Source organism: Sycon ciliatum, chromosome 1, assembly GCF_964019385.1.
Source record: "Sycon ciliatum chromosome 1, ocSycCili1.1, whole genome shotgun sequence".
NCBI classification, from domain to species: domain Eukaryota; kingdom Metazoa; phylum Porifera; class Calcarea; order Leucosolenida; family Sycettidae; genus Sycon; species Sycon ciliatum.
Window position 1 is genome coordinate 38,800,011 of NC_088643.1, and position 27,428 is coordinate 38,827,438.

The 27,428-nt window shown below is 46.1% G+C and overlaps 1 protein-coding gene across 2 annotated transcripts; it reads left to right on the plus strand.

Annotated features, from left to right (window-relative positions):
* On the plus strand, positions 1–27,415 carry LOC135824789 (protein CIP2A-like). Of its 2 annotated transcripts, XM_065337495.1 has the most exons (24): positions 1–398; positions 1,111–1,309; positions 3,344–3,450; positions 4,828–4,922; positions 5,187–5,283; positions 8,876–8,998; positions 9,318–9,463; positions 9,885–9,960; positions 11,189–11,422; positions 12,120–12,299; positions 12,963–13,174; positions 15,679–15,754; positions 16,134–16,157; positions 16,446–16,567; positions 17,461–17,686; positions 18,618–18,734; positions 18,912–19,022; positions 19,463–19,525; positions 21,065–21,106; positions 21,900–21,991; positions 23,494–23,607; positions 24,389–24,471; positions 25,872–26,011; positions 26,396–27,415. In XM_065337495.1, exons 1-24 carry the CDS (start codon positions 282–284, stop codon positions 26,531–26,533), a joined length of 2,934 nt encoding a protein of 977 aa, XP_065193567.1. In that variant the 5' UTR covers positions 1–281; the 3' UTR covers positions 26,534–27,415. The 2 variants fall into 2 exon arrangements, with proteins under 2 accessions (XP_065193567.1, XP_065193576.1); XM_065337504.1 differs by lacking the exons at positions 1–398; positions 1,111–1,309; positions 3,344–3,450 and adding an exon at positions 4,474–4,730.
* Positions 27,416–27,428: the final 13 nt, after the last annotated feature.

A 27,428-nucleotide genomic window follows, 5' to 3' on the forward strand; every position in this document is an offset into this window, starting at 1 on the left:
CAGTGTGGCTTGAACGTCAGGATTTTGCTTATTTTCTCGTCGTGTGGATCAACTAACATCTTTCAGGTCTTTGTAGAGTGTCCTTGGTTTCATTGGCATTGCTCCCTGGCTAAAGCTGGTCCAGGCGTTAAAAGTATTTAGAGAAAGAAAGTTTAGACGGACTGACATGGGTAGATGATGGTACATGTACATGGGTATAGCATCACTTTCGCCCAGTGCCTTTCCTTTTTTCAATCACATTGATGCTGTGAACATTTCACTTTGATCAAGAGAAGATTCTCATGGCTCAAGCCGACGTTGTGAAATCGCTGAAAGCCGTCACTCAAGCCATATCTCAGCTCAAAGCCACACCGACAGCAGACGGACGACTTCTTCAGCTGGCAATAGAGAGAATCGATGTACGTAACATGATTTCTGATTTATAGATATCTGACGTGCTAAAAAATTCAACATCCACAAGTAAAATTTAATATTGTAGATTGAAGGTATTCATACCTTCTTTGCACATGACGTACGCCCACAGTGTATGCGCTTTTTATGTATTTTTCTACTGTATCTTCGATGTAGTATCAAGTGTGCTCCCAGAACACATAATTTACGGGCAAAAGAAGCAGGAAAACAAACAACAACAAAAAACACTCGGGCATCATTAAAGAAAATAGATTTAACAACAAAGAAGACGGAAAATAGTGTAGCAGGATTACTGCAGCAAGGCAGGGGTAGTGAAGCTGACAGTGACCATGAGAGTGCAGGGCCCATGAAGACACACAGCACTAGAATGGAGGAGAGCAAAGCAGTGAATCCATGCCTGTAGAACTCATGGGTCTTATTTGCTAACAGTCCTCTTTTTCCTTTTTGAAGGAGTTTTCAAAAAATTCAATAGCCCTTGCTCGATTGAGTAGATGCCACAAGAGTTGAAGCCGAATAGAAACCGGGATGTCTTTACTGAAGTTTCACTGCCCAGCTTTACTCCGGTGTTACAGTGTGGGTTTTATAAAATGGATGAGGTTTACTGCATTCTTCAACGAAGGGCTATTACAAGTAGCTCGCAGGTACTCTTGCCAAGTCTTATTGACTGAATTGCTGTTGTGTTTTCACTGGTTCAAACAGTCTCTTGTGGAAGTCACATCTGGTCCAGTGTCTGCACCAACATCACTGCGACAAAGTGGCAGGGTCAGCAGCTTGTCATGCCTGTCGCGATCCTCCCTTCCAGCTCTGGACTGTCTCTCAGCTGTCGTGACGGTGTTGACTGATCCGGTGTCTCCCCCCAACCTGCTTCAAGCATGCTTGCAGTTGCTCTATGCTCTGTGTAAGTTGCACCGGTGTGCCCATTGCAGCATGATTGTACATAATTCATATCGTACCTTTCTTTGTCCTTACGCTGCAGCAAATGTGCAGAGATTACAAGTCACAGTCTACCAGCATGTATGGAATAAAATGAGGCAGGCAGGCATCCAAACCCAGACCTGTTTTGGTTTGTCACTTCCAAGTTCAATGAAGAAAATCCTGAACTTGCCCCAAGTGAACAGCAGCATATGTTCAGCCTAGAAAATTGGAGGGCAGCCTGGTTCAGAAGAGGGCCTCCTTTTAGGCCACACTTTGTTTTTTCTATGTTTCTCGTGGGCAAATTTTAACAAAAGGTACGCGGGCGGGCGGAAAAAAACAAAAGCCAAGGAAAAAACAAGAACAACTTCCACTGAAAACCGTGTATATTTTTTACAATGTACATGTACATGTATATGCGTGATTTATACAAGACACTGCGTATACCATGTATACAGTACTACATTGTACAATCATGTACATGTAGTCCCATACATGATTGCACTACATTATCACATCAGCCCACGAATATCAGGCAAACTGCAACAATGAGAGCATACAGTTTGATTACGAGATGGCGAAGAGAACATACATTTATCTGCTATCGCATCAACAAACGTTTCCCACTCGTCATTGATTTTTGGTTTTGTTACTTCAACGTTCTTGTGTCCGTTTATCAAACTCTTGTCTCCATGCTGCTCATCTTTTCCTTTCCATGCGTCTATTGCTTGGATTTTCTGCCTATGACATCGTTCCACAGACGCCAGTTGCCACGGAACTCGTCCGACTTACGGTATTCCTGGGACCCACGAAGCTCAGGCAGTGAACGACTGAAAGCTTCGTCATGACAGCCTTCATCGCGGAGAACGGACGAGGAGCGCTCCTTTGCTGCTGTGGTGCAAACGTTTACAATTATTGATTGACGCATCTAGCTGCTGCAGCATGTGCAGCGTACATACATCATTACATGTACGTAGTATGAACTCTTTTTTTCTTCCGAAATTTCTGAAAACCTACGCGGGCGATGACGAGAAAGATAGAAAAAACAAAGTGTGGCCTTAGTGTGAAAAACTGGTATACTATGTAGTTGTGCCGACTGTACATGTATTCAATGTCTTAAAGGGGAAGTTAAGGCAAAAATTAAAATTTCACCAGTTGTAGTCTTCGGGGTGCTGAGTCGAATGGTCTTGGTCCGAGAAAGCTGAGACGCTCCCTTCCTACTTGAATCCCAATCGAACTCGCGCACTTCCACCGAAACTGGGTGACTGCGCCCTACTAGATGGGGATTTGTATGCAAAATGTCACTAAAAGCGCCGTTTCGTTCTTATAAAAGCACGGATGACCGCGATTGGCCCATATGTTGTAGTCTTTTGGACGCTGAGTCGACTGGTTTTGGTCCGAAAAGGCTGCGATGCAGCGTTCCTCCTTTATTCCCAATCGAACATGGTTGAACAAGTGGTCACGTGCTCCTGGGTGCCCAAATCACCTGGTCACCACGCCAGCAGGCGTCAACTTTCACACCAAGGTTCAACTCGAGTGACAGGACTGCACCCAAAAAAGGTCAAACAGGCTAGTAAGTTGTACCCTGCAGGCAGGGTGACCAGCTGACTGGTGTACGCAGGAGCACGTGACCACTTGTTCAACCATGTTCGATTGGGAATAAAGGAGGAACGCTGCATCGCAGCCTTTTCGGACCAAAACCAGTCGACTCAGCGTCCAAAAGACTACAACATATGGGCCAATCGCGGTCATCCGTGCTTTTATAAGAACGAAACGGCGCTTTTAGTGACATTTTGCATACAAATCCCCATCTAGTAGGGCGCAGTCACCCAGTTTCGGTGGAAGTGCGCGAGTTCGATTGGGATTCAAGTAGGAAGGGAGCGTCTCAGCTTTCTCGGACCAAGACCATTTGACTCAGCACCCCGAAGACTACAACTGGTGAAATTTTAATTTTTGCCTTAACTTCCCCTTTAAGTTGTTGACACGAGCGGTGATTCTTTTTTCCCTCTCACATGCACAGCGTCTTCGCAGGAGATGCGAGCTGTTCTGCAGACCACCCTGCAGATCACACCTATTCTCACTAATCTCCTGCAGCAGAGCAACGATGACACTCACCTGCACCTCATCGTGAGTTACACCAGTACACCAGTGTATGCGCGAGCGTACTTGATGGTAGTTGCAGTCATTGCCACGCACAGTTTTATGATCACTTTTGCATTTTCCCTGCAAGATTTAGTTCAAACTGCAGCACATGCACTCTCTCGCCAAGCTCATTCACACCAGCAACAGGACTCCAAGTTGTTGTAGATAATGGCAAAACTATTCCACCATACAGCTGTTTGGATCATACAGATCTCATCAGTGAAGGTCGTACGAATGACTGGAACTTGTGAATAACACTATTTTATACAGAGATTAAGTGTGAAAGTGCGATCCCGCGCTTAAAAGTGATAGAAAAACTGACATGGGGAGAATAGGTGCAAGATGACACCGACACGCGTAAGTGTACCGCAGACGTTCATGTGATAGTAGACTCATGTGAAGACTCCAATGCAGCATCATAATTATATTATTGAAGAAGAGATATGGTGGTTGAAACATGCCTGGCGAAATGGTGGTAAATACATGCCTACCCACACGGCATTCTCTAAGCTGGAAAACTCTGGCAAAGAGCGCTCCTTCTCTCACCACCATCACCTGTAGGCGCATGGCTCCTAGTCAATGCATGGCTGGTGTTAACCACCATTTCTCTTCTATATAAAACATGTGATACTGACTGTAGGCGCAAAAGGTTCTAGCACTGTGAAATAAGTTACAAGCGTATGCTGACTCCGAATGACACTCAAGAAAAGAACAGGTTTCAGGCTCTTCACCACTGAACAATCTAGATTTTTGAGTGCTTTAGAAGCTATTTATATTACGCTTTATTCGGTTTCTTCACACTTGCACCTTTTGTAATTCTTTCTATGTGTTAGATCTTAGCATTTTATCGTGTTGTTTCTGTCTTTTTTTTCTCGCTGTTTCTATCACATCTCCACTTTATAAAATTCATGTTTTAAAATCAACCACTATTTCGTACTGTTTTAAAATCTGTTTCTTTTTTTCTTGTATTCCCTTCCCCTAATGAGAATTAGAAGGCAATGAAAGTACTCGTGGAAATTTTTTGAAAGTGTTGATAGTGAGGAGTCGGAAACTAATTCTTTTCTTCAGTGTGATTGCATTTTTTGTCTCCAAGAACTACTCACTTGATTCTGAATCTGCATTTAAATCGCTATATCCATCCTTGAGATATTGAGGTTCAAGCATTGGAATTTCGGACGAAATATTAACAAGAGAACTGGGAATTTTGACAAAAACCTCTTTCCAACGTCCTTTTTTAAAATTGCTACTCCACAGGAGACTGAATGGTATCTGTAGCTCAGAACACCGTTCATCGTATACTAGTGCATCTTGTGATCCCTGATATTAACGGTCATTTGTTGTTGTCGTGTGTGTTTCATGCAGTGCATGAAGACAGTACAAGCGGTAACGTACAATGCTGTATTTACGGCCAACGACGGCTATGTAGAACAACTGGTTCGCTCAATCATTCCTTTCATGTAAGTGATAATGGACACATGCTTTGTATGTCTGGTCTTTGTCACGCTTTGGGATTCCTTGCAACTTCAACTCTGGCATGGTAATCTTGCATGAGTGCATGTAGCACTGTACTGCTGCAATACCGGAAGTATACGTATGAACCTTATCCAGATCCCGTGATTGCCAATGCGTTGGAGCTCTTTCTCTGCAGATACTTGTCATTCTTTCTGTTGCATTGGGGAATCCCCATGGTTTGTCCCTGCGTGTAATGTCTTTGTTCCCAGATTGAGTCCCAGCTCTGACAGGACAGTGCCGGCTCTTGCCATTCTCGCCAATGTCACACGCAAGAGCGTGTCAGTACAAGCTTATGTCAAGTCACTGGTAAGTTCCAGTATTCACATCTATTCACTCTAGCAGTACTCCAAGAATGTTGGAATACATGCACCACGTTCGCAATCTGAAGGCTCTAATTAACAGTTTAAAACTATATTTGTCCATCAAGTTTGTCAATAAACGGGTACGTTATCGATTTGCTGAAGTATTCTACAGGGGTAGTAGTAGCAGGCACGTTATTGCGCTGTGTCTGACGACCACAGATACGGGGCATGGATGGCTGTGTTCCAATATGTACATGGAAAAGTAGACAAGAGAGAGTTAGATATACAACAGAAAAGTACATAAGTATTGCGGCAGGACAAAAAAAAAACTAGTTTGCCAATCATGGCTGGTACACGAAGTACACAAAACACATGTCATTTAGCCATCGCAATATCAATGCACTTTTTTTCAGACATGACTTACAGTCTCTGCAGGTGCCATTGCTTGGCAGAACCAGGACTGGTGTTGCTTCTCATTCCGGCATTTAGCCACATCCTGCTGGACATCGGCTACTTGGCCGTATGTCCTGATGACATCCAAGGACGACGACTGCAAAGAGATAGTGAGGGCATAGAGACGAGCCATTACACGGACAGTCAAGATGAATGCTATGATGAAGTCGAAGCTGGTAATAGATCGGAGTAGTGATGACGATGCTGCTGACTGAGAGTCAGCATTCCAATCTGCTTGTGACCCTGTGCTGATTACCTCCATGGTATCAACAACGGAGCTGAAAAGTGCTTCAAAATTGACAAAGGCTGTGCTTCTTTCCACCCAACGCGTCTTGCAGAGGTCATCTAGTTTGGTAACAGTGGCTTTCTCATTGCTGTCTTGGACGGCTGACTCCAGTTTTGCTTGTCGCTTTGGTGAGAGTTTGAAGAACATGGAAATCTCTAGCAATACGCCCCACATGTTGGTAATAGCAGGGATCTTGCTGGCAGCATTCACACAGAGGTTGGCACAATGACTGGCACGGTGAACATAGATGGCCTTCGGGTAAGTCTGGGAGACAACAGCTGCACATCCTGATAGCCTGTCAGCCATATTACCCGCTCCTTCATAGCCCTGTCCTCTTAAGATTCTCCAAATTCAAGCCCCATGTTTTGAGTGTAGTGATGATAAGCTCCGCAAGAGCTTTACCGGTAGTTCCGCTGTCACAGAGATCAAGTCCAAGGAAGTCCTCACAGATATTGGAGTCGGCCACATACCGAATCACTATGAGCATTTGCTCTTGATTGGAGCAGTCTTAAGCTTCGTCTGCAAGCACAGAAAATAATGGGCTCTGGTTGATTTTTTGACAATAGAATCTCGGATTTCATCACCATAGCACTGGATAAGGTCGTTCTGTATGCGATTGCTGCCTACAGTGACCTTCTTCCCACCACGGGACTGATCAAATGTTCCAACAGCTAGCTTATCTCTTTCATCTCACTTCGCACCAGAAGATGTAGCTATGAATTCAGTAAACCTGACAATGCTTATTTGGTGGGTTTTCTGGCCTTTGTGCCTGGTAAACTCGCTGGTGGACTTGGTCCAGTTGCTGAAAGGCAGGTTATAGTTGTCCCAGATCCTGGCCACTGGTAGCGAACAGGACACATGGGAGACAAAACACAGAATTCAGGCAGCGAGAGTATGTTAGCCAATTGAACCTTCCACACCACAATGGAAGAAAGGTATGGCGCTTTCCATTGAATTCACGCACCGGATACTTGAAGGAGACGCTCGGTTTCCTCGTTTGTTTCAGGAGCACAGCTTTTACCTCAGCGTTAGCAGTGCGGGGACACAATCTCCAGCACTGGTGCTCACTGTCGGAGAGTGAACCAAATACCAGAGTAATCCATAGAGATTTCAGCAGGAGTGCCTGTGGAGTGCTGCTTCTCGACATCGTCGCTGCTGGCAAGACTGGAGCTAGCGGCTACATCACGCAGTGCACTCTGACTGCCAGTGCATGTACGCTTCGAAGCTACTCCAGCAGACTCAGTCGCACACTCCGACTCCGATTCGTCCTCAGCACTATCCACTACCGGCAGCACTGGTGGCTCATCACACTTACTTGTGTCCGAATCGGTCTGTCCCGCTTGCAGTAGTACTCGTACTCGTAGAGTCACTTTGCGGCTTTTTCCGCTTACCCCAAGGAGCTGCTAGTGTGTTCTACTGAAAACTCATGGCACCTTGTCTTCCGCCCGGGACTCCAAAAATCGAAACTACTTGAAACCTCCTGGCACTTGTCAGACACTCTGCTCGGATAGGGACTCAATCAAAATGAGCTCAGTCTGTTTTCTTTTTGGCACATGCTGCCTTGCTAGTACAGTAAAACCTGTCAAGGCGACCACTTGGATAAAGCGACCACCTGCCCCAGAAGACCACTGCAACCAGCACCAATGGATGCTATGTCCAGTCAAATGCCCGTGGATAAGGAGACCACATTTTACAGGTCCCTTGAGCGGTCGTCTTGGACAGGTTTCACTGTACATGTACATGAGTGTAGCCCTAACAAGTATCTGCAGCAGTGTGCAGTGCGGCATGCGCGGCAGACACTAGTTTACGAAGACCGAAGTACAATGTACAATGTACTGTACAAAAGTGCCACTGCACGCGTGTAGCATGCATGTAGACTGATAATACTGTGACCCCTAAAATAGACGTAGCGTGACTGTCTGCATCAGGCATGCGTGCAGACTTAGCAGTGTAGACATACACACACCTATGTCCCTGCCACAAGACTCACACTGCGTCGTGTAGACTACGCACTGTGCCAGCATGCAGGCGCAAGATGCCTACCGCTACTGTAAACCCAGAGCCGTTTGCGCCCGTTTTAGTTCGCGAATTGTGATGACAGACCATTCTGCGCCTGCAAGCTTTTGCGATTGGAGTCGATTTGATGATTGACTCGAGTCTACTTCAAGTACTTGTTCAAGTACAGTTTCGCGCCCACTAACGTTCGCGATTTCACACCCATCGCGAAAACTGTGAACGTTTCAGGATGGCAAAGGTTTCTGGGTTTGCAGTAGTTACTAGTACCATAATGTACCGTTGATCCGCCCCCACGCCATGTCGCTTCCCAGCTGGGTTTTCGGCAGGGGGCAGGAATTAGATCAAGGCTGTGAAGCGCAGTACGAAGTACAACAACGTGGAGGATCAGACTCGATGTGCTGGATTGTGCACATTTTCATCCTGGATTGGCAAGTATTGTGTACAGCAGTGCATACGTCGGTTCAACATCGTATTTCGTCGTATACGCCAAAGTCGCTTCACAGGTAGAAAATCGACAGGGGGCGGGAATTAGAGAGGGGGCGGATCAGCGGTACTTTACGGTACTAGATAGACCGGTACAGTCCACGGTCGTGAGATCGACTCGACCGTGGCCATTATGACACTGGACTGGCTCCAAAACGATCATTTTCGTGTGTGCACCAAGACAAGGTTGGCCCGAAAAAGGTGGTTTCCGGACACAGAAAAAAAACAAATACGGTGCACTCACCTGGTACATGTACTTGTGTTTCAAATGCTGTGCATTTTGTTGTTGTTGTTGTTGTTGTTGTTGTTGTTGTTGTTGTTGTTGTTGTTGTTGTTGTTGTTGTTGTATTCTGCACAGCCCAACTGTCGCGCTGTGCTCAGGACACTCATCTCTTGTTTGTCACATTCCAATGTTTCCATTATCGTATGCTCACTGGCTCCTCTTGCTAGTATTTGTCTTCATGAAGAGCTTGGTGAAAAAGTAAGTTTGGCACACACTTCTAACCTGGGATATGTACATCTTGCCAAATACCCAACGGCGAGAACTAACTGAAAAGACTACTTCCTAGTACTACAATGTAGGTTGTTCAGTGTTGATAACAATTGTTCAAGTTACTCATCCTTCACTCAAGTTTAAATTCACCGTGGCTGTTGGAAGTATGCTACTTATGTCTTGTGTGGAGGTGCTTGGTGCATTTTTCCTATGCATGTGCAGTTTTCCTTCAGTGTATGAGCCTGGGTCTATCTGTTTGCCTATCTCTATGCCTATCTATCTGTCTGGCTATCTGTGCTTGCTGTAGCTCTTCAACAGCAAGAATGTAGACCAGTCCTTTCAGCTGATATTTGGCCTATTGACGGATGACACCGGCCCAATGGTCATTCGCTACGCTGTGGATCTGCTGTGTGATTTACTCACTGCTCCTCGTATTGCTCAAGCTCTCGTCAAGTGAGTACTTACTACTAGTATTCTTGTGGAGGAGAGTGCAATGAGAGTGCAATGAGAGAGAGAGAGAGAGAGAGAGAGAGAGAGAGAGAGAGAGAGAGAGAGAGAGAGAGAGAGAGAGAGAGAGAGAGAGAGAGAGAGAGAGAGAGGGAGGGAGGGAGGGAGGGAGAGAGAGAGAGAGAGAGAGAGAGAGAGAGAGAGAGAGAGAGATAGGCAGACGGACAGGCAGACGGACAGGCAGACGAACAGGCATACAGGCAGAGACGCAATAGTGACAAATATATTGAAATAATGCTTGAGTGACATGCTAACTTAGTGCCGATGTCCGTCAGATATCATTCTACACAAAATGGTAACTGATCTTCTCAAAGAGGATCTGACTGATACTAATAACTTTTCTCTTTTTGTTGATTTTGCTCATCAGTTATAGCAACTTACGAGAATCACTTGTCCGTGTTGTTGGTCGCCTTGGCCTTGGATCAGCAGAAATCACCTGTAAGGTATGTGGCTGTGTATCATCGACCATGTGTGTTTGTCTGCAAACTAATGTCTTATTACCAGTTATTGCAAGATAGCTATGTTCACAATTCCTGTCGGCTGCTGATTCGAACACCACCGATGCTCTGTAGCTTATGTTGGCTCTTACACAAGTACTTCTGTCAAAGACCGTGTCAAAGACCGTGTCAAAGACCCCAATCAATAACGTGTGTTACTTTAGTCGTGAAGGACACACTCACATACTAGTACACACCCACACACACTCACAGACACACACACTCACACACACACACACACACACACACACACACACACACACACACACACACACACAGGTTAAGGAGCATGGTGCACGAGCACTGAGCACCTCCGTTAGTGGAGCCCCATCGGTGTAACCTCTGTAGACAACTTTCCGCAAGTGGAGTGCAAACCCGCGAATTCACGGGGTTTTCCGCCCACTTAGGCCACACCAAGTTTTTTCATTGTTTCTCGTCACCGCGCGCGTACCTTTCTTGAGGATTGGGCCAAAAAAAAATCTCGCGTCCCGGTAAACACGCATAAAAAGGCGTTGTAAAAGTACGCGCGGCGTCAAATCTGGAGTGCAGTGCTAGTGCACGAACCGAAGGACGACTTTTGCACCGTGTATGTACGCATACCGGTAGTTCAAGTACCACACCACCACACGACCTGGTCGTCTTCTTTGCTACACACAGTTCCGGTACAAGTCAAGACAGTGCATGACAGTGCACCGTTTTGGACTGACAGTGTTCCGGGCATCGGTAAACTTGCGGCTTTGCGGACTACAAGCACTGTGAAGTTGCCGTGATTCCTTGAGTTCTTTATCAGTTCATCTCGTCGTGGGCGACGATGGCATCTGAAATAGTCAGCTTCAGTTTTTGTTTTTCAAACCCTATTTTGTTTTTTTTCCGCCCGCCCGCGTTCCTTTTGAGATTTTCAGGTGACGAGAAACAATGAAATAACTTGGTGTGGCCTTACATGAAATTGCTCAACTTTACATAGCGCGGAACCTCTCTAATTCACCTGTGTGCTATGCAGTAGTAGTTGATTTTCCCAAATCTTCCCACTCCCCATTGTTATCCACTTGATAATGTAGGTGCAAAAATGTATTGTGCAACGTATTTTGTCCGTTCAAGTTTGTATATCCGATGTACATGCATATACAATGCCTTTTTCATATTTTGTGTGTTTCTCGTTCTCTTGCCTGACTAGCTGTTGGAACTGCTGTGCGCATTGTGCACCCAAGCTGGTCTGGATAGTGTTCGACGCGGCTTAGTGCAGCTGTTGCTATCACCAGCAAGTAGCACAGCTGCCACTGTAACTACAGCAACAGCAGCAGGCGCAGCTCAGCAGTACCCGTTCTTGATGCTACTGCAGTGCGCTGCCAGTGATGATGACCACCAGCTGGCAATGCAAGCGTGGCAGCTCGTTGAGCAGGTTGTCAAGGTACTTGCCGTATGCATATACGTGTGTGTGTGTGTGTACGCATGCGTGTTTATGTGTGTGTATGTGTGTGTTTGTGTATGCGTTTGTGTACGTGTGTGTATGAATGTTTGTGTGTTTGTATGTGTGTGTACGTGCGTGTGTGTATGTGTGTATGTTTGTGTGCGTGTGTGTGTGTGTATGTGCATGCGTGTGTATGTGTGTGTGTGCGCGCGCGCGCGCGTGTGTGTGTGTGTGTGTGCGCACGCGCGCGCGTGTGTGTAATAGGAATGGTCGACAGCTACTGGATCAGTTTGCTGAGTGGATGACTCTGTTGAATTTACTTTGTGATAACCTGTGATGTTCCGGATAAAATTTACCCACACGAGAAAAGCCATGCTTTGTGTGATATACCCCATCCAACACAAGTACACTGTAGTAGCTTTAGGCAGCACAAGGCTGACATTGTTGTCTTATGGGATCGATCACCACCATTGGAGAACACACCACTGGAGAACACTAAAGAATCATCTTAGCTGCTTGCATTTGCAGATGTCTTGATCCTTGCCCTTGACCTGGAGACCAGGGAAAGCTAAGGGTACAGGTATCATGGAATTAATGTGCGCGTGTATGTGTGCGCGCATATGTGTGTGTTTGTGTGTGTGTGTGTGTGTTTTCTGTGTTTGTGTGGTGCTGCTGCTGTTGCTATGTTGCTTGGCAGACGTGTGAAGAGGAAGAGGCTGTAGTGTCTCGGCTACTGCCCCACTTCACCTACATGATACAGGCGGTATGCTCGCCTCTAGCACACCTAGTCAACATACAGATGTGGAACACCGCTGATGCCGACTGTCTTCTCTCTCAGAAGTGTTTGGAGGCCACTATCGTCCTTCAGCTTCTTCTTCATATCCACCCGACATCACCCCCACCCCGATTGACATCCAGACACTGTTTGCACTTTGTTCAATCAGCTTGTGGTGAATGGAATGTTTTTTGTTGTTGTTGCAATATTAGCAAAAACTGGATGTTAGCCTGGTCACCTTTTGGTCTGGCTGTACTATAGTACCGTGTAGATAGGTACTCACCATATCATCACAGTACCAGCGTACAACACAAAGCACAGCTCCGCTGGAGATGAAACATCACAGTCCTGTCTGTATTTGTTTGTGCCAAAATCCATGTTCAGGGTGTTAGCTGCAGACCCATTTTCTGAAATCAAAGCATTGCAACTCGTACACGGGAACATGTGGCACGTGTAAACGGGCTACTGAACATAGATATAGTTGATACCGCCAGCCAGGCCTACACCAATGCATCCAGTTGTTGCTAAGAGAAGGAAGCCATAGCAGGTGTTAAATACATGTACTGTTATTCTCAGTCACGACATCAGCTGTTGCAGTGCCCTCGTTGCCACTCTCTTTGAGTTGGCGAGGATGACCTTGCAGAGATTCTTGTTGTTGTTGTTGTTGTTGTTGTTGTTGTTGTTGTTGTTGTTGTTGTTGTTGTTGTGTTCTATCTTATTTTGAGTCTGTTAACCTCATTCTCCTTGACTAGCAAGTTTGGTGAACGTCTTGTGCAAGAGGAGCAGTTTTCATCACAGATCGTGCAGCATGTTACACCAGACCTGTGCAGTCACTTACTGGAGCAGCAGCTTAGTAACAATCCTGGTATGTTTGCTGGTCATGCTGCTACGGCTAGTGCTGGTGCCGGAGCTGCTGTTGCTGATACACACTCTGCATCGGCGACAAACACAACAACGGCAGCGACTGATCATTGGAGGTGAGACACGGCAAGGATTGCGTAGGTTCAAAAGGGGCATTGAACTTGTACATTGTGCACCAGGGAGTCTGCAGTACATTTTGCACCAGGGAGTCTGCAGTACATGTGCACCAGGGAATCGTAGAACGCGGGTACAGTCAACTTCGCCAATAACGACATTCGGCGGGGCATCAGAAAAGTGTCCTTATTCGCGAAGTGTCCTTATAACCGAAGTCCCATTTGAATGTATGTGAACCCATATTTTGTATAGTGTGACATGCATATCAAAATCAAGCTCTTTTCTTGCTCTATGTCAATGTGTACTTTATTTTCATATTGCAGTTGAAAGGAACTAAAAATTCAATATGCAAGGGAAATCAATTGAAAAATATGCCTTTTTGAGCCATCTACAGGGCCAGAGACATGTACATGTACATGTATGATGATTACTGTACAATCATGTACAACTACATCATGTACATGTACATTGTATACATACATGTATAGGTGTGCTGGTAAATCCAACAATTTTGAAGCCAACATAAAAAAGGAAGAAAAAGCCCCCCCCCCCCCCCTTGGCTGCATTTTCTTGCATGTGTGCCTTTATATCCATCACCATAGGTTCTGGTGCATGACAGGTACATGTACATGTACTTGACTGACAGGTACTTGAAATAGCTGTCAAAAGCCCAGAAAGTCGTTATTCAAGCAGTGAATATGACCTCGGGGCACTAAAAGCATGTCGCTATACGCGAATTGTCGTTATTCAGATAGTCGTTATATCCGAAGTTAAATGTATACAGTTAGATGGGACTTTGCTCTGGGCATGGAAATTCGGTCGTTATTCGCGAATTGTCGTTATATCCGCAGTCGTTATTAGCGAAGTTGACTGTAGATGACACAGGCGACTGTAACGCTTAATCATGTGGATTTCGATCCCAGGCTGCTCGTTACAGTCGCCCTTGGAGCAGGGCTGATTTTAACGCACTCGCATGTGCATTGCTTGTCTGGGCTGCGCTTGGGGCCAGCAGGTCAAAACTGTGATCGCGGTCGCGAGTTCCATCGACCACGGATGACATGTAGAAACTCCATGTCCGGGGTCGAAACGCATGACATTCCGAATATTATGTGTGTCGACTTCTGATGCTCTATGTCTTCTAACAAATAAACTACTACCGTACTGGCAATATATGTTGCCGCGTAACGCGTAACGCAGGGGGGGGGGGGGTGCGGCGTAACGCGCGACCAGGCTAGTGCGACAAATTTTCGTTGAGTTCGTAACGCGCGTCCGGCGGGGTGCGGCGATCTTTTCATTGCAGTTTGCACTGCAAAAAAAAGGCTGAAAACTGTGAAAGCACGTGTACCGCGTGGTGAAAAGTTCAAAACTGGACGCAGCAGGAAGTCCTGACACTCGAAGGCGCATCATTCAGTGGTTGGCGATCTCAATGGTTTCTTCTTTCCCGAGGTCGTTTTGCGAAGAAGAGCGATGTGTTTATCAGTTTCCTTGTGCCAATGCAGAAGTCTCTATTCGCCTTCGGCGTGAAGAAAATCGCGATGCGGCAAAAGCAAAAAAATGATGCGGCAATAGCAAAAAAAGTGATGCGGCAATAGCAAAAAAAGGACTGCGGCAATATAGAAACCTGTGTAACGGCTCCTGTGCGACTTTGCATGTAACGCCCTGCGTGCGGCAAACATGTGCCAATGTAACGCTTCATGGCCTTACTGCGGCAACATATATTGCCAGTATGGTAGTACATGTATTCAATGAAGGCAAGAGTACATAAACCAGAGTGTGCAACTCAGGATGGTTCCTGTGGGAGCGTAATATCCGTGCAGCACATGTACACGTCATTTCTGATGGCGTGGTAAGTCACGTGTGCGGTGAAAAGTTGCGTAACCAGTCACGGTGGTGCACATCACTGAGTTTGTGCAGATTTTTCGATTTTTTGATATGGACAGCCTGGTGATTTTACTTGACAGCGGATGTACGGAGCGTACGCACTGACACGAAAACACCGAAATCCTAAAACAGGAGGTCTAAGATCATGCAAACTTGGCTGATTTTCGGGCTGCGAAACACAAAAATTTGAGCTGTGCTTGGCTAACCTTTCAGATTTGATGTGCACACGCTCTGGTTTATGTATTTCTCTTGATGGCGGTGATCACTAGTAGTGTACAGATGGTAGCGTATACATGACTGTACTACTGTACTACTGGGATCACTAGTGTAGAGTTGGTAGTGTATACATGACTACTACTGTACTACTGGGATCACTAGTGTACAGCTGGTAGTGTATACATCATCGTAACATGACTGTACTAAAGAAACCACTTTTACGGGCAGAAAACAATTCCGATATGACTCATCATATGAGCACACAAGTAATTGAAGAGAGAAAGCAAGAAAGAGAGATCTGTATGCGTGGGCCCGCGCATAGGTGCATCGATGTGTGTACAGGCTTATGAGGTTGTTGTTTCGTGTCCATGCGTGTGCACGCACCTGTGTGTTTCACTGTTTTGCTTAGTATCACTGGCGTTCAAGTTGCTCTATTGACGCTACAGCTTATGTCTCATGTCAACAAGCACAGTACTCAAATTGAGGTCAGTATCTACTTGTAGTCATGTTCGTCGTGTTCGTATGCAATCACACACTTTTCAAGTGTACGCACACACATACACACACACGCACGCGCGCATACACGCATGCGGCATATACACACCCACATACATACACACACGCATGCACGCATATACACACACACACACACACACACACACACACACACACACACACACACACACACACAAACACACGCATACACACGCACACTTTCTTTGACATTCACACTGTACACCGGTGTTAAACTGCACATGATAAAATTAATTGGTGGTTGCATTTGCAAGTGGCCTGGCGCAACTGTTCATATCATTGTTACTAACTTAATCTTGGCCTTTCTCACTTCTGCTATCTGCGGTGCAGGTTCAGTTACAGCGGGCGCTACAAGTAAGTGGTAATGAGTTGCATTGTCTACAGTATAATAATTATGGACTTTGTGTGTGGGCATGTGCTTTGTGTGCAGGCATGTGCTTTGTGTGTTGCTTTGATTGTGAGTGGCAGATTAGTTACTAACTTACTCCAATACCAATACTAGTAGACAAGAGCATCTCTGGTGTTGACCGTGCCGGTGGTGCAGAATGTGCCGTTGGTGGTGATGGTGATGGTGATAGTGATGGTGGTTATTGTGCAGAAGCTCCATTCTTGTGCGCCCAATCTGAACCATTATTTGAACAGGATGTGCGGCTACTGCCCTTCCTGGCGTCATCTCTGAAGAGTGAGAAGAAGGCGCATGTGCAGCGTGCACTGTGTATGCTACTAGCAGCATGCAAACAAGCCGATCATGACGATCTATCACGGTGAGCAGCTGTGCGGCTTTGCCATGACTGCGACACACACGCACACGCACACACGCTCGCGCGCACGCACGCAAACACACACAAACACACACAAACCTGCTAGTCTAATGCTATGGACTGTAGTGGAGATTGTTGGAGAAAGGACAGTAGTGGTAATAGCATTGTGCATGGGTACAACTGCCAACAATACATTAATACGTGCCCGGAGGGGGGATAGAATAGAATACTGTAGTTCATTACTAGGGGTGAACGAAGGCGTCAAAGGTTCGAAGAACCTTCGTTTTCTTTTGAAACAAACCTTCGTTTTCAATTCAAAGAAGGTCAACACACGATTTCTGCACACACACATGCACTAATCTTCCTTGTATACAGGAGGTACTGTACTGTAGTCGGTCCAGTCGACTAGTTTTGTGTCCACTTGGCTCCCGGTATGTGCCATTGCAAGTGCATAGTAGGCCACGGACTGCGCTTGAGCATGGCCATTCACGGCCACCATGTGCAGACGTACGTAGTCTTGGGCAGTTTGATATGCAAACTGCGCAGTGCAAAGGCTATGGGCGTGCCAATTGTGGTGACTGCATAGCAAATATGTGCACAGTCATGTACTTTGTAGGGCAAATGCACGAGTGTGCTTCAAGAGGAGCTGTGAACTGGTAAAAGAATCCTTCGACACCTTCGTTCGTTTTGATGAAGAAGGTTCCTTTAGCAAATTGAGACCTTCGTTTCACCCCTATGAATCATTACACTACCTCGCTCTATTCCTCTTACATCGTGTTATTGGCTAGGCAAGAATGCTGGCAGTACAATCATGTACAATGTACCAGCTAGCTACACTATGTGTAGTGTACACACGCTTGTTTCCACTGCATTCTCTTTTGTTCTCGCGCAATCAGATTGGCTGATGTTGTGGCTAATTTGAACTGCACTACTCGTCAACGTCATGGTAGCAGTGGTAGTGTTCATTCACATCATGCTACCACCGCTTCCACACCAGCGATGACATCATCATCCAGTGGGATGACGTCAACGGTGCCGTCATTCCCGTTTGATCGGCATTGTGTTGCTCCGGGAGCCAGGGCCAGCTTTGACCAACCCGTGATGTCGCCGCCCTCATCTCAGGTATGTTGTCTTTATCCTGTCACTCCTGTGGGTGCGGGTGGGTGTGGGTGTGTGTGTGGGTGTGTGTGGGTGTGGGTGTGTGTAGCCAACCTGTTGGAAGGCTACCATCTTGCCAAAGCATTTGGAAGTTTGGACTAGTTTCGGCTCCACAATCCAGTGTGTCGTTACTATAATAGCTTTCATGGCTGAGGTTGTTGGTTTGTCTGTTGGCTCTGGGTTCCCAGTACTCAGTAGCCGAGGCTGGTTGGTAAAGTAACTCCAATTTCACTTCAAGGTACCAGTGCATCTAGTGTCTGCGTCTATCAAAGCAGCGTGCTGTCTATACTGGTTACCCCAGCAAGTGTAGGGTGTGCATAGGTAACTGTCTTGGCCGTTTTATGCCGATGTACTCCGTGTGGTGTAGACCAGGTGTGCATTGGTGGTCGATTCACATGGCTTCGCCAGTTGTGTGGATTAGACAGTTATCTGGCGCAAGTCTTGATCTGTCTCATTCAGATCTTGTTCGCTATCGTTGCTATAAGAGAAAATCTGTGGGTGCACATCCAGTGCATTTGCAGATTTGCGTGCTTCTCTTGCGACGGGCGTATACATGGATGGATGGACATGGTACATGGTGTGTGTAGGGATTCACTGGCCAGAGAAAGTCACTTCAATCAGCTGTGTGGTGGATACCAGGCTAAAAATAGTGGCGATCAATTCATCAGCCTTGCAAGCTGTTGAATGGTGTAATCCCAGCACAAGTTGCTATGTCTAACATAGCTGTTCGCTATCATCGCTTCCGCGATGGGCAGGTCTGAGGTATGTGTGTATGTGTGTGTGTGTGTGTGTGTGTGTGTGTGTGTGTGTGTTGGGGCAGGGGGTATGTATGCGTGTGTCCATGTGCTATGTGATTTTCACTCACGAGTTGCTGCCACTTCTTTGTGTTGTTTAGAGTCAGTCTGGCGAAGTGCAAGCGTTGATAGAGCGTATGCAGAGTGGCCTGGACCTGAAGGATATCCGTGCACATGAAATCATGGAAATCTACGAACATGAATTGGCCACTCGAAGTGTAAGTGCAATATACATGCACTCGCACTCAGGTGCATCAAAACCATTTTTCTTCACATTTTGGACAAGTGAGTTTGAGATTATCCACTGTGTTTATGATTCTGAATGGACCTCATGGAATTTCGTATAGGACTTTATCGAAGTGACTCTTGTTGTTGCCATCCTGCCCGTTATGCAGACAAAAGAAACTCATCTACAAGATCTACTCGAGGCCAAGACAATGGCATTGTCACAGGCTGATCGTCTCATTGCACAATACCGATGTCGTCGTGCCCAATCCGAATCAGAGGTATGTTTATTCGACGTATTCTTTTCTAAGGATTCTCAAACTCCATTGCAGCCATTTATGTTATTTACGTTACTTGTTTCACGCTGAGGAGGGGCCATGCCTGAAAATTTGGTGAATATGGAAAGACTTTAGCGCAAAGAGACAATGTGCGAATGTTCACACTGAGTAACGTAATTAGCGAATCATCTACTAGAGACCGCTCCGCTTCCTTTAAACAGTATAATACAGTCATGTTCACGTGTGATTAGGCAGCTGTGTGTATATGTCTGCAAGTGTGATGCAATGGCAGCATTGTGTACTGGGCAACTACGACAATCATATGTTGTAGCTACTTGGTGCCAGATGGTGTGGCGTGTATTGTGCTGTTCATTTGCACCTACTCTTACAGTGCATACACGTGTGTGTGCGACGTTTTCTATGTGCTCTGTGTCCGATTGCAGTGTACAAAGCTACGCGCCTTGTTACAAGAGTGTGAGAAGCGATCTGCCAATCAGCAGTTGGAGGTGAGTACCTAGTAGCTAGACTCTGATGACTTGCTATTTCTCTACTACTGTATTGCTATGGAAACAATATAAAAAATAATTTCTCTGGCGATAGTGGAACTCGGATAACTGTGTAAATTAAATTCCGCCAGCGCTCTTGACCAACCACCCCTTTTTTGCATGAGGACGGATTTTATGTATACATTTTTTAATTTTTTTTAATTACGAACGGCCCCTTAGGGCCTGGTCAGACTGCGGCAAAATCGAAATAATCCTAGGATTATAATCCGAATCTCCATAGTAACTTGCCGCCAGAGCGGCAAAAGCGAGAGTTGACGCTCCAAAAAAAAAGCAAGAACGGACCACGCTTTTCCGCTCCAAACAGGATTTGACGCTGATACGCCATTGACGCTGATAATCACTGATTTTTTCATCTCGATATCGAGGAGCTAATTGGCCACGGACAACAACAAAACTCATAAGGATGGTTGCAAGGATTGCACTGAAGGTGTTGGCGATCCCCAAGGTGAAGGAATTTGACGTCGTTCGTGGAGATTACCACTTGACGCTCGAAATGAAGTTTGAATTTTCACTCTCCCCACATGTGTAGTGTGATCGCAATTCAAATTCTGGACGCTGTTCCTTTTTCGTCAGGCAACCAAAATTTGCCGCAGTCTGACCAGGCCCTTACAGTAGAGGTTATCACTGGCCATCTAAAATGGGGGAGAATTAATTGTGCAAGTCATGTGTACGTGTGGAGTCTGAGTATCTAGTACATGTACACAGTGGTCCAGGGGCGTCGGAACCAGTGCCGCATCAATAATCTGTGATTTTTGAGGCAATAAAATAAGGACTTTTTGTGCCCAATTCCGTAAAATGTTCCCGGGGGCATTTTAAGTTCAGCCTGTACTACTGCTGCCTGTATACTGTATAACTGGGAATTTTCGGTGGTGTAATATTTTCAGTATTTCCCAAAATCAACGGTTCGGTAGCACGAAAATTTCGGTAAACCAGTTTTCCAGATTCAAAAATGCATTTTGCACACTGTGTGACATGGCATTGTTGAATTCTACGTAGCGTTTTATTTTATGTAAAAATTTCCTGTACCGAATACCGGAAATAAAAGTCCACCGAAATTTTCCGGTTTTACAGTACATTGTCACACTGAACCTTGCAAAGCAAAATTTCGGCCGCAACAAATTTATGCCAAAAAATGCCCAGTCCGAAAATAGCCGAAAATAAATATGCGACGAATAGTTGCTGACTTACAGTAGGCAGTACCAGTGCTTATAATATTATGTAGGGCTGGGACAGTACACTAGTACTTGGAAGTGTTTGTAGATACATGTATGTGTGTGTGTGTGTGTGTGTGTGTGTGTGTGTGTGTGTGTGTGTGTGTGTGTGTGTGTGTGTGTGTGTGTGTGTGTGTGTGTGTGTGTGTGTGTGTGTGTGTGCGGGCGGGCGGGCGGGCGGGCGGGCGTACACCAAGACATGCTATGCTGTGCTGTTGTTGTTTTTTCTCTGTTTCACATGCCTTCACCGCAATGCTATTGTCTGTAGCTTCAAGACTTGCTAGCAACTCAAAACAATTTGAAAGAGGAGGTAAGAGAGAGAGAGAGAGAGAGAATGAGAGAATGAGAGAATGAGAGAATGAGGGAGAGAGTACTTTGTAAAGATGAATAAGTCTAACAAATGAGGGCTGAGACCTCTACAACAGAGGAAGAGAAGAGAGAGACAGAGACAGGGGGGAGAGAGACAGAGAAAGAGACGGACAGGCAGAGAGAGAGAGAGAGAGAGATTGAGATATTGAGATATTGATATATTGATATATTGACTAAGGCATGTCACATACATGCTTGCATGTCTTAGTAGTATCACAGGCGTTATTAGTGAAATAATCTCGTATTGGGGCTTGTGCCTATGTCCACTGGAGCAGGGTGCTGACAGTCGTGGCTGTATTATCAGAATGTAAATCACTTCAGTTGTTCAAAGAAAAAAACTAAGCACATACCGCACAGTTGTGTTGGAATTGGTTTTCTCCTCCAATCCAGTGTCCCTTTGTCCTTTCTAGTCCGGCTTAGTTCATGTAATGGCTCATCTAGTATCTTTTTTTGATTACTGATCCCTCTCTCCGCTGAGTTAAAAAGTTACCAATTGTTTTGTTTTTTTGGTTTGTGTGCAGAAAGGGTGGGTGTATGGTAGCCGAAAAAACTAAACACTTCGTTTTGAAAAGAAAAGAAACAACCACTCGGTAACCCCACGGTCCCTTTCAACCAAATATTGCTCTTGACCCATTTTTCCATGGTAAATGGAAATATTACTCTTGGCTCATTTTTCCATTGTTCCAATGAAACATCTTTTCTCGTGTGCTTTCCTACGTGTGTTCTATGAGCAGATTGGTCAGCTGAGTCAATCTAGAGTTCAACTAGAGCGGCTAACGGAAGAGCACAGTCACTTACGCAGTACCTATGATGAACAGAAGCATAAGTAAGTGTATGTTGCCTGTGTACTGCCACCGCCACTGGACCACAGCAGACTGGCAGAGGTGTGCAAGGTATGCCACCATAGCTGCCGCGGAACCTGCTATCCACACAGCGAACTCAGATACATCAGTGCTGCACTGTCAGCAAGGTTTTTCGACATACAGTCAGACCTCGCATAACCGCACGCATCCGTTTTCCAGAAAATATCCAGATAGGCGAGGGAACCGGATAATCGAACACACATACTGTATATGTGCATGGCATATGCTGTAAATCGGTAACCAACAATTTTCTACCGGATGGCGAGGGATCCGGATAAACGAGGACCGGATAAGCGAGGTCTGACTGTATCACACAATTGATCTGCTTCAGAGCAGCTTGGCATGCTTGGATACTTTATGTCTGATGTATGCTGCACTACCAGTAGGGACTTCAATCGAAAAACCAAATTCGCGAGTTTCGCATAAAACGCTAGTTTTTCTAAACCGGGAAGATGTGAGAAACAACCTGTGAAAATTTGAACCCAAAATCCCAAGGCAATCTAGAGTTATAGTCGATTGAAGATTGGAAAACGGGGGAGAAAATAGTCACAGAAGTCAATGCAAGTATGTATGCGAGCCGTGTGGTTTCCGTCCAGCACTGCACTATCTGGTGCATACATGGCGATACAGGATGTGTGCATGCATGCAGTGTGCACGCATGCCGTGCGCGCCTACTTGCACAAGTCACACGTTTTCACCGTCACTGCTTCTACAGTGTGCGCGCAGTTCACTCGATTTTTTTCGTCTACCACCAGGAAATCGCCGTGGGCTGGTTTCTGTGATCATTTTCCTTCTACCGCGATAAAGCGCAAGCCTCAATGTTCTAGAATCCTCTTGGTTTAGGCTAATTCGAGGCCGCTGAACACGAAAATCGGGTGTTCCTCGCTGGGCCGAGTACGGATCTGGTCGAAATTAGTGCTTCGAAGTGCATCCGCGCCAAGCGCGGAGGCATTATTTTTGGAAGCATGGCATGTGTGGCACCATTGGAAAGGTAATGACCTCAGCTACCTAAAAATAGCATCGACAAGGCCGAAAAGGCCGCGGGAGAAGATACTCGGGCCTCGAACTGCATCTCGAACTGCAGCCACGAGGCGCCCATTCACTTTGTACAGGCGAGCTGTGACTGCATTTTTCGCTTTTCAGTGACCGGAATTGAACTCCCTACTACCAGTGTACGCACTGTGTGACTGTGTGCATCTCTAACATGTATGATGTTGATGGTGTGTGTGTTGTGCGGGTGTATGTGTGTGTGTGTGTGTGTGTGTGTGTGTGTGTGTGTGTGTGTGTGTGTGTGTGTGTGTGTGTGTGTGTGTGTGTGTGTGTGTGTGTGTGTGTGTGTGTGTGTGTGTGTACATGTGTGTACACGTGTGTGCATGTGTGTGTGTGCATGTGTGTGTGTGTGCATGTGTGTGTTTGTTTGTACGGGTGTATGTGTCTTTCTTGTGCTTACACTCTGACTATCTAGACTAGAGGGTACAATGCGCAGTTTGGCAGCAGCACAGGAAGAGCAGTCCTCGTTGTCAGATCTACTCGACATGCAGCGGAAACACTGTGACAAGCTCAAAGCTCAGTTTGAAAGGTACACAATCACTGTTCCTAACCACATTTCATAAAGCGTAGAATACTGCTGCGCCTCTGCTAACAGACTCGCTGCATGGTGATCTAGCTTATCACGTGCTAAACGGTGGTCTTCTTCTATCCGCAGTGCTCACCAATCCATTCACTGTTCAATGGATACTTCTGCTGGTGGCCATATTTCCACACTAGTTCAATTCTCTTGTTGATGGAGTTTTCCTTGTCAGCCTTGAGGATGTGGTATTTCTCCGCTAGGCATAGGGTGCATTTCTTGGAGGTGTTGCACTATGATGTAGCATTTTATCTTCCAGGAGATGCCTACATCACAGGCTTCATTCTCGAGCTCCCAGACATATTTTCATAATTCAGTTGGCTTGACTTCTTTTCGTGACGAAAGGATGACTGATGGTTGGTTTTACATATTGGCTGTCATGCTTGCGTACGTTTTCCTGTCATTTTCGCTCGGTGTTGCTTTCGCCTTGTACACAGTACACAGTACGCAGTAGGTATTCAGTTTATGGTGTGAAGGGGGGGGGGGGGAGGGGCACTCAGTTAAACTGTTTATGGTGTGGTGTGAGGGGGGGGGGGGGGAGGGCATTTAGTTTATGGTGTGAAAGGGGGGGGGGGATTCAGTTTATGGTGTGAAGGGGGGGGGGGGCATTCAGTTTATGGTGTGAAGGGGGGGGGGGGGCATTCCTGAACCTACAAGAGCAGACACACATAGCACGGTGGACTTCTTTGTGATTGCTTACCGGATATGCACTGAACATGTGTCTGTTCTTCAGCTCCAACAATCAATTGGAGTCTCTTGAGAGGCAGCATCAACAGGTTTTGCAGCAACTTTCTGACAAGGAGATGCAATGCAATGGTATGTGCAGATAAGTTAGGATAAGCTGAGATAGCACTAGTGTTTTTCTTCTTACACATAGGTCATGCTACATGTGGTGAAGATTTGTTGCTGCTTTCATGTAGGGGTGTCATCGGGTAGTAGGGTACCCGTGCTACCCGTAATTAGAGCGGGTACTCGGGTAGCAGTGTGCTCCTGAGAACCCGATCGAGTAGTTGGAGTACAGTGTTTTAGTAACGGTGTATGTAATAAGCACGGCTATGTGCTTACTGGACACTTTCTATGTAGCGCAAGTGGACACTCACTGTACAAACTATATCAAAAAAATACCCGATAGGTACCCGTGCTACCCGGATAGAAATACCTGAATGCGTTACCCGACCAAACCCCTACCCGTTGCAGCCCTACTTTCATGCACATGTTTGGCATTTTGCTTCTTTTGTATGTATGTGTGTATGTACATATACCGTAATGTACCGCGAGAGCGCCCCAGCATCTCATCCTTTCGTGGTCCTATTGTGGGGGTCGTCTTCTGTCTGTAGGTCATACGACACGAGCCTTGTACACATATTGCACGTTGTGCAGTCAATCCGTACCTTCGAGCGGACACAAGCTCCACACCAAAACCTGCTAGGTGTGACCTTAGTACACTACGGTTCTCACACTGTACAAACTTCGTTGCACTCTGCAATACGATTTTCCTTTCCCTGGCTGTAAATCAAGGCCGCGAGACGGGGCGCTCTGGCAGTACTTTACGGTACATGTGTGTGCATATACCGTAAAGTACCGCGACAGCGCCCCGCTATCTCGTCCTTTCATGGTGGACAGGTCGTCTTGTGAAGGTGGTGTCCTGTCTGTAGATCATATGACACAAACGTTGTACATACATTGCACGTTGTGCTGTCAATCCATACCTTTGAGTGGACATGAGCTCCACACAAAAACCTGCCAAGTGTGACCTTAGTACACTATGGTCCTCACACCGTACAAACTTCGTTGCACTCTGCCATACGATTTCCTTTCCCTGGCTGTAAAATCAACGTCGGGCGCTCTATGTACTGTACACAAGTAACAGCGGGAAGAGATTTGTTTGCTTCATTGCTGTGTAATCTTTGTACTGTACACACATATGTGGTGACCTGAGTGCTCTGCGAACACTGTCGTCACAAGATGCACAGTGTTGTATAATTGCCCCGCAGTGTGCTATCTTCGTGGAGTGCTTTGAACGAATGCTTGAGCTGCTTCTCTCACAACTAATGCAACCTCGATTGTAAAGGGATTTGATGGACCTACACTGCCTCGCCTCCCCAGCTTGCGCGCACCTATTTCCCTGTTCTGGAAATGTGTTGACTCCTGGCATGATGAAGTTTCATCCATGTGTCCATCTGTGTGTGTGTGTGCGTGCGTGCGTGTGTGTGTAGAACTCCAGCACAACCTCTCGCGCACTGAGAAGTTGTTGGCTGGTCGTGAGCAAGACTGTGGCCAGTTGCAGAAAGAGCTGCACAGTTTGCGTGCCGACCTGCACCGTGCTGAAGAAGCCAAGCAACAGCTTGCCAGACAGGTATGAACATTTGCTGCTGGTCATGTGTAAGGAAAGGTTGATATGTGTGTGTGCACATGTTTTCCAGCATACCTTTTCTTTGGTGTGTTTGAACACACACACACGCACACACACACACACACGCACACACACACACGCACACACACACACACACATACGCACGCACGCACCCACGCACCCACAAGTAGGAAGCAATAGACTGGTTCTGGGACAGGGGGCATATCTTTGCCTGAGGACTGCAAAGCATGCAACGTAAATTGCAAAACAAATCCTCGTTCTGTCTTGTTTGTAAGGATGCTCTGTCCATTAGGGTGTTGATCAGTGAGTGGAAAGAGGAATAATTCTACTGTCTTCACGGGGATGTGTGTGTACATGCGTATGTAGGTGGCAGCTTTGGAGGAGGACAGTTCTCACGTGAAGCGTCGCCTAGAATCAGCTGACAAGGAGCTGGACAAACACCGGAAACTGCGAGAAATGATCCACAGTCTGAGTGGCGGCATCAATGCTTTGCAGCAGTCATGATTTTTAAATAAATGTTTGCTGCATGGCTGTATGTTCAGCAGCAGCATATTCGAATTCCATGCTGTTGTAGAGGGCTATGCAAACCTCATGTTCTTGCCGCCTCGTCATTAGAGATTCCTTGGTCTACGTACATTGCTGAGAGTCAACCCTGTTTTTGGCACCAGTCCTGGATTGGCCATGTCTGTACACGGACTGCCTTCTGCCACTATGGTTCGATCAGTTCATGATGGAATGGCAGTAGAATGGCTAACTGCATAACACTCACAACAAGAGCTCTTTCGCGAGTATTTTCTTCTCTGTGTCTTGCTCCGATTAACTGTGTAACGTTGACATTCAAGGGTGCTGCTTTTCCTATGCATCCAATTGCAACCCTGCCTCTGCTACTGCGCCTTTCCTGCCCTATGCATGCCCTGTGCATGTGTTGGTGTTCCGGCCTTGTACCTGTGTATAAGCATCATGCCGGTGATAGGGGGTAGTGACATGACCCGCCGCCTCAAGATTACCTGCTACCACAGTAGGTTCAAATCAGATTTTGCCAGCACACTGGTTTGTCGAATCACCTCGTCCATTATTTGAAGTATAACACTTGCTGAAAACTAAGGCTGCCTGACGTTGCTGAACCTCAAATCTTTCTTACTAATATCCCGCCTGTAAATGCTACCGCTTCAAGATACTTGTAATTATATTTTTACTTCATGGCATTCTAAAATGCACATCGGCACAAAATGAATAAAAGTATCTACATGTACTTTCAAGTACCATCAATCATAACGTTATTCACCAGTTTGCTGCACATGTACTTTGGTGTGGATGTTAGCCATGGAATGAAACTTTATCGTTGTATTGTGATTTGTAAAATACCGGTATATCCTGAAAGATCAATAGCAATTGGAAA